The 12,350-nt window shown below is 40.0% G+C and overlaps 1 protein-coding gene across 9 annotated transcripts in view; it reads right to left on the reverse strand.

Moving 5' to 3' along the window:
• NUDT9 (nudix hydrolase 9) overlaps window positions 1-12,350 on the reverse strand; it is an 85,058-nt gene that overhangs the window by 48,740 nt on the left and 23,968 nt on the right. The window contains exon 1 of one of the 9 annotated variants that reach the window (XM_071215601.1): window positions 711-828. The exons of 4 other annotated variants lie outside the window; for them this stretch is intronic. Coding sequence is in view for 1 of the 5 variants with exons in the window: in XM_004463928.5 (XP_004463985.1) it covers window positions 279-373 (95 nt within the window). In the remaining 4 variants the exon portion in view is untranslated. 4 more of the 9 variants (XM_071215599.1, XM_058295770.2, XM_004463928.5 and 1 more) reach the window with 4 other exon arrangements.

Consider the following 12,350-nt stretch of genomic DNA (forward strand, 5'->3'; position numbering starts at 1 on the left):
CTTAATAGAAGTGCTTTAAGTAGTAACCATAAAAAATCGCAATACCACAATATCACACCCGAACAGGTGATATTAAATAAATTCTTTGGTAATTCATAATGGTGACCCAGGGAGGAGAACAAATTTCTGTATTTGAAGTCAAAAAGGTCTCCTCAAAAAGGGAAATAAAACATTTTAGGGACCTTTTCAAAACGCGTTACCTGGCTGTAAAAACCCGGGACACATTCCCACCCCCCACGACAAAGTCTCCGGAGCAGCAGGCACTAGGAGAGTAATACCTGTATGCGGGGACACTGCGGCAGCCCGAGGACCTGACAGTTACAGAAACCAAGACCACCGTAGCTAAGGCCTTTCCCAGGACGCGTCCGGCCATCCACAGCCCACGGGCAGCGGGCAGCTTTCCGTAGCTACACCGCTCTTAGCTTGGGCCTCAGCTTGTGCGCGGAACAGCCCCGGGCCCCCGATATCTAGCGGGCACAGGACCTGGCCGATCTACTCTTCCCGGAGGAGTAGCAAAATCTATCTCCTAAACACGCACAGACCAGAAGACCTCCCAAATTAATAGTCCAGCATTTTCCCCCAAGCGATGAACGAAATCAGACCACCAACAGTCCCAGAACCACGTTCAGCGGGAACGGTTAAATGGGTCCCTTTGCGTCTCTCGGCGCGTGAAAACGCTTTACGGCCGCGTCGCAAAGCAAAGAACTTACGGGCTCCGCGGCTTCTTCCGTCTTCGAGTTCCCAGATGGCGCAAGCGTACTAGGAGCGAGGTAGCGCGTGAGTCCCAGGAAGCGAGAGAGAAAGGAAGAAGTCAAAACAGACAGGGAACTGAAAGTGAAAAAAGGGGAGAGGGTTTGAGAGAAGTTTGTTGCCCTGTTTTTCCTTTGAGTAATCCGTGGTTCAGGGTAGGAGATAGGAAGTTTGGAATCCATGTTTTCTCTTTTCTACTAAGTTGTTTGCTGCAATTGCTAAACTGCACAAGGTTTTGCGAAGTGTGGCCCTTAACCTGTGGGGAAGTAAACAAGCTGTGGAATAGTCACAAGGCTAGAGCTGGAAGGGAGAACACACCCTGTGTTATCATAAGCACGGTTAATTGGAATAACCCCAACGGGTGCCACAAAGGAGAAACAAGTTTCTGTGAAAAGGTGATTTATTGTGAGTGCACAAGCAAGGAAGTGAGGGAGTCTTCCCAAAACCAGTTAAAAGTGAGAATATGAGCTAGGGTTTTTATAGGTAAAGGGAGGGGTATGGAAGGAGAAAAACAAGGAAAAGAAAAAGATCATGTCCGGGGATCTTATGAGAAAGGTATGTGCAATTTCTCAGTCCTGCGTTGTCTCAAGCATGTCAAATTTGTTTTTGTTTTCCACGTTTCAGCGGCTAATTAACTACAGTTTATATATTGTTGTGTAGGTGCAAGGTCTTCATGACTCCCTTTTAGGTCTTTCTCCGGGAGGGAATCGATTTCTGAGCCGCTAGTGCTCCTGATGTCATTTTGTCTGGTTTTGCTTTGAGACGTTACCGTAGCCCTGCCAGCCAGAAGTGAAAAGGTCTGGTTAATAACCTTCATGGAACTAAATACAAAGAGTAAGCTTATAAGATTAGATTGATAGAAAACCCGCCCAATTAGTTTTTGGGAACAGTATTAGAAGATACAGAGTTGCTTAAATGAAGAAATTTTAATGTTATGTTTTCTAGCTGTCATCAGGTAATAACTCAAAAGGCAAAAATCAACTAAACCAGCAAACTGAAAGTTGGAAACCCAGATTTCCAAAGCACTTTATAATCTCCCACATCTTTTAAATTCTTATTAATGTGGCAAATATTTCACTTTTAAATACATAATCCACTGATTCGGTAGGGTGGTTCAGGCACATAGAGCTTTGACTCTCTTAAAAGCCAAAATAACCAAACTTTAACAATATTCTTTTAAGTAGCAAAGTAATATAATTTAAATCTTCTTCTTAAAAATAAGTATCTGAAACTAGCTTCCTCTAGTTAGATAAACTTTGCCCTCATTATTTTTGACAGCCGTAAATTTCTGCTTAAACTGAAAGTGTATTTAGGCAGGCACTGTTAGGAAGCTTGAATTCAGCTGATCCAAGCACTGTGGGAGGCTGACAAATTAATTATTCAAAAAGGCAGTGAGCCACCGTTTCATCAAAGAAGGGAAACAACAGAAAGAAGTTCTCACAGCAAGCTCCTCAGGCCCTGGTGTTGTAACTCCACATTCCTTAATGGGAGGCTAGGGTTGACTTGGTTTTAAAATCCACCACAACTGTTGTAGAATTTGAGAGAAGTTTAATTATTTGAGTATAGAGAGGCCAGGACTCAGGAATGATTTTGAGAAGGAAAAATGGTTTATTGATGGAGGGCCGGACTCGGGAGCTTTCTGTTTGAATCCTGAGCTCTGAACAAGATTTTTAAACGTCTTTTATACAGAAAGGAAAGGCCAAATGGTCCCTTTGTTTCAGTTCTCAATAGGCTTCAATTAGCATATATATCTTCCACATCTTAGGTAAGCTTTTAGCATTGACTCCAGACATTCTAGATAAGCTTTTAGCATATTTACTTTTTGCATTTCCCCTAAATACTTAAAGTTTATAGCCCTTGCATTGTTAAACTGTTTCCAGGGCCTGGAGCCTGTTGCCATTGTCCCTAAGGGCAGGACTGCAGCCTCTTACTGTTCCACACCCACAGCCTTCAGCTTAAGTTATCTCTGAAGAGACAAAGAGCCTTCCACCCATAGCCCACATCACAACTATGCTTATAAAACTGGCAGTTTGGGGCACTGGGACTGAATAGCAGTTGACTCAGAAAGCCTGACCTCTTGGGTTCCTTCCTTCAGGGACATACACTCCTGAGTCTGTTAGAATGTTGTATGTGTATGTGGTACTGCAGCTTGGTCTTGGGAAGAACAGCCATCTAAAATGGGACAGTTTACCCATATCCCAAATTACTTAAACCTGCATCATCAGAATTTCGGTAAAGTGAAGGCTTTTGTTTATTATTTGTTTGTTTAGAAAGCACATACCAACTTTAAGATTGCCTTACAATGATTGGCAGAATGGGCAAAAGATGCTGAGAAATATATTTAAATGGGAAAGGAATGTATGTGAATATAGGAATTAATATATATGTTAAAAATAAGAGTGATTAAGAATCTTATTTTCCCTTTTTTCATTCATTTAGTTATTAGATATTTGCTGAATACTTAACTGTTTACCAGGCACAGTACTTAGTGCCAGGGATATAGTTGTGAAGAAGATGAATGAGGTTCAACTCTCATGAAGCTTACTTTCTAGTGGAAGGAAGCCAACCATAAATTAGTAAACAAACTAGGAATTCAGATTATGAAAACTCCTATGAAAGAAACAACAACTTGCTGTGAAAGAGAGTAGTAATTGAGGCAGGAGTGACTACTCTCAATGGGGGAAGGGAAAGCCAGAGAGAGTTTTTCTAAGGAGGTCACATTCAAGCATTCATCTAAGGACATGAAGCTTCCAGCTGCTGAAAAAGCTTCGGTAAGAGCATTCAAGTCAGAGAGCACTGTAAATACAAACTCCGTAAGGTAGGAAAGAGCTTGGCCATCATCAAGAAACAGAAAGGCCAGTGTGCTAAAACATATAAACCAGGGGAAGAATAATCTTCAGAGAGGGGAACACGTGGACCAGAATGGCAGATATTACTTGATGCTTCCGAGTACCCATTCTCCCTTTCTTCTGTGTTACATGTAGAAATGTGCCCAGTTTAAAATTTTATCTCCTGCTCTCCCTGAAGTTCAAGGAGCCATGTGACCCTTCCTGGACAACGAGATGGAAGTGGAAGTCCACTCTGGGGGTCTCATTGGAAGACCATTGTTTTCTGGTGAAAGAGGACTAGTTTATTTGGCAGACACCATTTACCCTTTGCTGTTCCACCTCCCACCTTTACTACTGCTTGAAAGAGAAAACAGTTCCAGAGAAGTAACAGCCATCTTGAGACCATAATCACAAAAGCCACACACTATGGGTGGCAGAGTATAGTGCAATAAGGAACCTGAGTCTTTCATGACTTCCTTAAGTAGTTGTACCAGCCCTGGACAACCTGCCTCTAGCCTTATGAGAAAAATAAACCCATATGTGGCTAAACCGCTATGGTGAGTTTTATTTTATGTAGAAATCCTGACATGAGAGCCAAAGCATGTAAGGCCCTATAGGCTGTGGTAAAGAGGTAAGATTTTATCCAAGTGCCATGGGAGACCATTGAAACTCCACCAGACTTTATTCCTCACGACGTAGAGAAGTAGGTATTGTAAAAACAGGATTAACAACAGCAACAAGATCAAAGTTGGCAGAAACTCAGGTTACTGGAATTTTTTTTTTAGCTTTGTTTTATACATTGAATAATTGAAAATAAAAATAATATAAAAATAAGCAAGTATAGTTGAATAAAACATACATTTCTCAAATGTACTGGATACATATAAATTTTTTTTAACCATATAGTATGTTATACAATATATTTGGTTCATAGTAATGCAGTCTTACAGTATTGTCCTTTTGTATCTGGCTTGCTTCGCTCAACATAATGTCCTCCAGATTCATCCATGTTGTCATATGCTTTACTTCATTTTTTATAGCTGCATAATATTCCATCATGTGACTATACCACAGTTTGTTTATCCATTCATTTGGTTGATGGACATCTGGGTTGTTTCCAACTTTGCCAATCACGAGTATGCTGCTGTGAACATCCGTGTGCAGATGTCTGTTCATGTCACTGCCCTCAGTTCTGGATATATACCCAGTATTACAGGGTCAAGTGGCAAGTCTATATTAAGCTTCTTTAGGAGCTGCCAAACAGTTTTCCACAGTGGCTATACCATTTTGCATTCCCACCAACAGAGAATAAGTGTTCCTATCTCTCCACATCCTCTCCAATACTTGTAGTTCTCTGTCTTTTTAATAGTGGCCATTCTGATAGAGGTGAAATGATATCTCGTTGTTTTGATTTGCATTTCCGTAATAGTTAGTGATGTTGAGCCTTTTTTCATGTGTTTTCTTGTTTTTTGTTTTTTAAAGATTTATTTATTTCTCTCTCCCTGCCTCCCCTAGTTGTCTGCTCTCTGTGTCCATTTGCAGTGTGTTCTTCTGTGACTGCTTCTATCCTTATCAGCGGCATGGGAATCTGTGTTTCTTTTTGTTACATCATCTTGTTGTGCCAGCTCTCCGTGTGTGTGGTGCCATTCTTTGGCAGGCTGCACTTTCTTTTCGCACTGGGCGGCTCTCCTTACAGGGTGCACTCTTTGCTCGTGGGGCTCCCCTATGCAGGGGACACCCCTGCATGGCAGGGCACTCCTTGCACGCATCAGCACTGCGCATGGGCCAGCTCCACACAGGTCAAGGAGGCCCAGGGTTTGAACCTTGGACCTCCCATGTTGGGCCAAGTCTGCTTCCCTTCATGTGTTTTTTTTTTGTTTGTTTGTTTTTGCCATTTGTATTTCTTCTTTGAACAAATGTCTATTCAAGTCTTTGCCTACTTTTTAACTGGGTTGTCTTTTTATTGCTGAGTTGTAGCATCTCTTTATATATCCTAGATATTAAATCCTTATCTGACATGTGATTTCCAAGTATTTTCTTCCATACAGTCGGCTGCCTTCTCACCCTTTGACAAGGTCCTTTGAGGTGCAAAAGTGTTTAATAATTGAGGAGGGGAAGTGGATGTGGCTCAAGCACTTGGGTTGCCACCTACCATATAAGAGGTCCAGGATTCGATGCCCAGGGCCTCCTGGTCAAGGCAACGTGGCCCACGCGGTGTGCTGGCCTGCGTGGGAGTGCCGGCCTACATGGGAGTGCTGGCCGATGCAGAGAGCTGGTGCAGAAAGACGATGCAACAAAATGAAACACAGAGGAGAGACAATAAGAGACGTAGCAGAACAGGGAGCTAGGTGGTGCAAGAGAATGATCGTCTCTTTCCCACTCCAGAAGGTCCCAGGATCAGTTCCCGGAGCCACCTAATCAGAATACAAGCAGACACAGAGCAAACAATGGGGGGAGGGGGAAGAAATAAATAAATCTTTTTTTAAAAATTCTGAGGAGGTCCCATTTATCTATTTTTTTCTTTTGTTGAATGAATTCTTAATAGTTGCTTCTGCTGTCATCTCCCTCTTCTTTCCCATAATCCACTAAGCCAAAAGTAGCCTGCTTCTCTTTTCTGTACTGCAGAAATTTTTTTCTTATCGTCTATGTTCTTTTAATTCGGAAAGCCTTCAGACCAACCAGGCCTGCTTCTTGATAAGTTAATGAATACTGAAGGAATTTTTTGAACCCTTTCTAATTTGACAAAGCCTGGCCTTCAAGATTAATCCTGTGTTTGAGAATAAAAGTCCCCTTTGACAGTTACTTCTTTGTTCTAACTTATATTTGTCCTTCCTCCTAAAACGCTGAAACCATTATTTCCATGGATGGGATAATAAGAGATACAGAATATAAAAAAAATCTGTATTTGAAAAATATTATCTTCATGATATTTTTTTTACTTTGATAGTGTAATTTGGACAAATAAATATTTAACTTCCCTGTGCTTGTTTCCTCCCTTGTAAAATGAGGATATATCATTCAAATATCATAGAGCTATGAGGATTAAAGAAGATAATTTATGTTCAATGTCTAAGAAAACTTGTAATAATTTTTCAAGTATCTACAATATTGTACCTACTGTTTGCTATGCACTTTACCACAAATTACCACATTTAATCTGAGAATAACCCCAGTAGGACTGATGTGATTGTCCCTACTTTAAAATATGAAAACAATGTTATGAATTGAATTTTGTCCCCCCCAAAGATATATTCACATCCTGTGAATGTGATTCTACTTGGAATAGGATCCTTGAGGATGTTGTCAGTTAAGATTTAGGCCAAACTGGATTAGGGTGGGTCTTAATCCAGTATGTCTGGTGTCCTTATAAGGAGAAGAAATTTGGATACAGTTAGTGGGATATAAATAGAAAGAAGACGGTTGTGTTAGGCAGAGATGAAATTATTCCATGGATGGCCAGCAAGCCACTGTCAGAAGCCGACAGACTAGAGAAAGCATGGCCCTGCTGACACTTTCATTTCAGACTTCTAGCCTCCACACCTAGGAGGTAATAAATTTCTGGTCTTTTAAGATCCTTAACTTGGGAAGCGGATTTGGCCTAGTGGCTAGGGCGTCCGTCTACCACATGGGAGGTTCGCAGTTCCAACCCCGGGCTGTCTAGGGAGGTTAATGTTAATTGAAAGACATTTAGAGGATAATCTAAGGACTATAATAGTGATTTCAGTGGTAGATGAAGATTGTGATTAATAATACAAATACAAGAATGTTCCTCTATTACAAGGTGTTAAAAATATGGTGATACATGGGAAAAACACAACTAATGTAACTTATAGTCTATAGTTAATATTGTAATATTTTTACAGCAAAGGCAAAGAAAGTACTATATCAATGCTAAAGGTAAAAAAAAAACACGGCAATTAGTTTTAAGAGATGTGACTATGATAAAACTTGTTTTCATTTTTTTAATTAGTCATGTCATTTAACTAATCTGTGCTCATTCATCTTTTGGAACACTGAAGAAAGAATAGAGTTTGTTTTTAGGATTAAATAAGATAAATGTGCCTGGACAGAAGTTTTTAAAGTAATGTTTCCATAATTTTCTTAAGCTGCTTTTTGTCTGTTATTTTATTTCTTGAGGTTGAAATCATGTTTTTAAAAATTTTAAAAAAGAATAATAGCGAAGCAGATTTGGCTCAACTGATAGAGCATTCACCTACCATATGGAAGGTCCAGGTTCAAACCCAGGGCCTCCTGACCCGTGTGGTGAGCTGGCCCATGTGCAGTGCTGATGCATACAAAGAGTGCCGTGCCACTCAGGGGTGTCCCCCATGTAGGGGAATCCCACTTGCAAGGAGTGCGCCCCGTAAGGAGAGCCACCCCGGGTGGAAAAAACTCAGCCTGCCCAGAGTGGCACCGCACACATAGAGAGTTGACGCAACAAAAAGAGACACAGATTCCCGGTGCTGCTGACAAGAATGCAAGCAGGCACAGAAGAATAAACAGCAAATCAACAGAGAGAGCAGACAGTGGGGGGCGGGGGGGGCAATAAAAAAAGTAAATCTTAAGAAAAAAAGATTCATGTATATATATGTTTTAAAAAAGAATAGTCAACTAGGCATAAAAGGGAGAAAAAGCAAAATTCCTTATGTAATGGTAGTAGGATGTCTGACATATAAATTCTCAATAAATTGAATTCCTTCTTCCTCCTCCTCTTCCTTCCTTAGGGAATCTACTAGCACACCTATTCTAAGATACAGAAGTACTTTAGGGGAAGCGGACTTGGCCCAATGGATAGGGTGTCCGTCCGTCTACCACATGGGAGGTCCGTGGTTCAAACCCCGGGCCTCCTTGACCCATGTGGAGCTGGTCCGTGTGTAGTGCTGATGTGCGCAAGGAGTGCCATGCCACGTGGGGTGTCCCTCACATAGGGGAACCCCACACACAAGGAGTGCGCCCCGTAAGGAGAGCCGCCCAGCGCAAAAGAAAGTGCAGCCTGCCCAAGAATGGCACCGCACACACGGAGAGCTGACTCAACAAGATGACACAATAAAAAGAAACACAGATTCCCTGTGCCACTGATAAGAATAGAAGCAGTCACAGAAGAACACACAGTGAATGAACACAGAGAGGAGACAACTGGGGAGGGGGGCGACGGGGAAGGGGAGATAAATAAATAAATCTTAAAAAAAAAAAAGTACTTTAGTAGGGCCCCTGCACGGGTTCCCCTAAGAGTCTTCCAAACCCACACCCTATGCAATAGATGATGAAACATCTGTCTTCCCAGGTCATAGTTCATTTGTGTAGATGTTAGTAAATTTCTAATATAGCTTGTAACCCCAAGGCAGGAACCAAAAGTTAAAATATTACTCCTAACTAAGCCCATATCTTACATTTGGTGTATTTTCCCCCAACCCACCTGATTATTAACATCCTGTATTAGTATGATATATTTGTTATCTTTCATGAGAAAACATTTTCATATTTGTTTTATTAACCACAGTCCACCTTTGACCACAAGATGCACTGTGTTAGACAGTCCCATGATTTATGCAATCCATTCAAAGTGTACACTCAGTGGCTCTCATTTTCATCACAATTGTGCTATCATCACCTTAGTCCATTTTAGAATGTTTTCATTACTCAAAAAGGAAAAATCCCATGTCCCCTTATACCCCCCCCATTGTTGTGCCTTAGAATTGACACATCTTCTTTGCCATGGCTAGAAAACTATTAAAATATTACTGTTAATTACCATCCATAAATTACATTAGCTGTAATTTTCCCATGTATCACCATATTCTTAATACTTTGTAAAAGAAGGACATACTTATATTTATACTGTTAACCATTGTAGGAGTTTGATATGGTTATGAATTCCAAAAATAGATAATGGGTTATGTTTGTAATCTGGTCTGTACCTGGGCGTGATTAAGTTATGATTAGAGCTTTGGTTGTGCCACGTCATTAGGGTACCCACCAAGGGGTGGGGACTCAGATAAAAGTCATGGCAAAGGACAGAGTTGAGGGTTTTTGATGTTGGAGTTTGATGCTGAAGCCTTAAGCTGGAGCTCCAGGAAGTAAGCTCACAGAAGAAAGAGAAGCCAAAGCTAGGAAGAGAGGAAGCCTGAGCCCAGGAAGAAACAAGCCCTGGAAAGAAAGGGACCTTGAACCCAGAAAGAAGCAAGACCCTGGAAGGGAAGAACCCAGAAAGCCTGAACCCTCGCAGACATCGGCAGCCATCTTTCTCCAACACGTGAAAATAGACTTTGATGAGGGAAGTAACTTATGCTTTATGGCCTGGTATCTGTCAGCTCCTACCCCAAATAAATACTCTTTATAAAAACCAACCAATTTCTGGTATTTTGCACCAGCACCCTTTTGACTGACTAATACAACCACAATATTCCACCATCTCTGAAGTCACTATGTTTAGCCCCTAGATTATTCTGTATGTTGCTTTCAATTGACATTTATGTCCGGAGACTATCCCTTTTGGCCACAATCACATTCATAAATTTGCAGTATTAATTATACTCCCTATCCTGTGTTACTATCAACTCTATTCATTTCCACACTTTTACAATAAACCTTATTAAAAATTCTACATAGACTAAGCATCAACTCCCATTTTCAACCCACACTCTATCTCCCAGAATATCTCCCATGGGTTTACCCCTCCATATTTAGTTCGTATTAGTGAGACCATATAATATTTTTCTTTTTGTGTCTGGATTATTTTAACATAATGTCCTCAAGGTTCATCCATGTTGTCATATGCATCCTGATTTCATTTCTTCTTAGAGCTGATTAGTACTCCATTGTATATGTATACCACATTTTGTTTTCCATTCATTAGTTGATGGACACTTGGGCTGATTCCAGATTTTCAAGTTGTAAATAATACTAGACATCACCAGTCCAGGGTCCACAGAATGGAGGAATAAAATATGGACTAGAGTGGACTTACTGATATTCTACTATAAAACTATTGTGACAAGTAATAAAAGAAATTTTAGCATCAACGTGGAGAAAGTGGCCACGATAATTGCTGAAGGCGGGGAGATGGTAGAAGTGATGTGATGTGGGGGCATTTTTGGGATTTTGAGTTGTCCTAAATGATATTGCAGGGCCAGATGTTGGACTTAATATATCCTGCTATTAACCCACTGAATGCACTGGGGGAGAGTGCGAACTACAGGGTAAACTATTATCTATGTAGGGCAGCAGTGCCCCAAAATGTGTTCACCGAGTGCAATGAGTGTGCCACAATGATGGAGGAGGTTGTTTGTGTGGGAGGAGTGGGGTGGGGAGGTGGGGGGAATACAGGAAACTCTTATATTCTTTAATGTTATATTTTTTATTGATTTGTATATCTTCAAAAATATATAATTTACAAAAATGATGTGGGGAGGTGGGGAGTGGGTTATACGGGAACCTCTTATGTTTTTTGTTTCTTATGTTTTTAATGTAAGGTTCCTTGTGCTCTATTAACTTTAATTTAAAAAGATACAAGCAATAAAAAAATAATAATACTGCTATAAACATCAGTGTACAAATGCCAGTTCACATCTTTGCTTTCAGTTCTTCTGAATATATTCCTAATAATGAGATTACTGGGTCATACAGCAGTTCTAGATTCAGCTTCTTGAGGTACTGCCAAACTGTTTTCCACAGAGGCTGCACCATTCTATATCCCCACTAACAGTGAAGGAGTATTCCTGTTTCTCCATACTCTCTCCAACACTTGTAGTTTTCTGTGTTTTTTACTTTAATAATGGTCATTACATAAGGTGTAGTAAAGTTATATCTCCTTGTAGTTTTGATCTGCATTTCCCTAAAACCTAATGATGTTGACCATTTTTTTCATGCGCTTTTTGACCATTTGTATTTCCTCTTTGGAAAGATGTTTTTTCAAGTTTTTTGCCCATTTTTTAATTGGATTGCTTGTCTTTTTATCATTGAGTTGTATTATCTCTTTATATAACATGGATATTAAAACCTTATTGGATATGTGATATCCAAATATTTTCTCCTATTGAGTAGGCTGCCTTTTTACTTTCTTGACAAAGTCTTTTGAAGAACAAAAGTGTTTAATTTTGAGGAGGTTTCCATTTATCTAGTTTTCCTTTCATTGCTCATGTTTTAGGTGTAAGGTTTAAGAAACTACTGTGTACCACAAGACCTGGGGAAGTTTCCCTACATTTTCATCTAGCAATTTTTTGTTTTAGCTTTTATATTTAGGTGCTTGATCCATTTTGATTTAATTTCTTGTGTAAGGTATAAGATAGGGATCCTATTTCTTTCTTTTGGATATGGCTATCCAGTTGTTCCAGCACCATTAGTTGAATAGACTCTCTGGACCAGTTGGGTGGGCTTAACAACTTTGTCAAAAACCACTTGACTATAGATGTGATAGTCTATTTCTGAGTTCTTAATTTGGTTCCATTGGTCAATATGTCTATAGTTATGCCAATATCATACTGTTTTTACCACTGTAGCTAAATAATATGCTTTAAAGTCAGGAAGCAAAAGTCCTCCAACTTTCTTCTTCTTTGTTGAAAACATTTTGGCTCTTTGGGGCCTCATATCCCTCCAAATAAATTTGATAATGCTCTTCCACTTATTTATATCTTCATTAGTTTATTTTAGCAGTATTTTGTAGTTTTCTGACTAAAGGTCCTTTATGTCTGTTTTAGTCAGCCAAAGGAGTACTGATGCAAAGTACCAGAAATCTGTTGGCTTTTATAAAGGGTATTTATTTGGGGTAAAAGC

Source organism: Dasypus novemcinctus, chromosome 1 (assembly GCF_030445035.2).
Source record: "Dasypus novemcinctus isolate mDasNov1 chromosome 1, mDasNov1.1.hap2, whole genome shotgun sequence".
NCBI classification, from domain to species: Eukaryota; Metazoa; Chordata; class Mammalia; order Cingulata; family Dasypodidae; genus Dasypus; species Dasypus novemcinctus.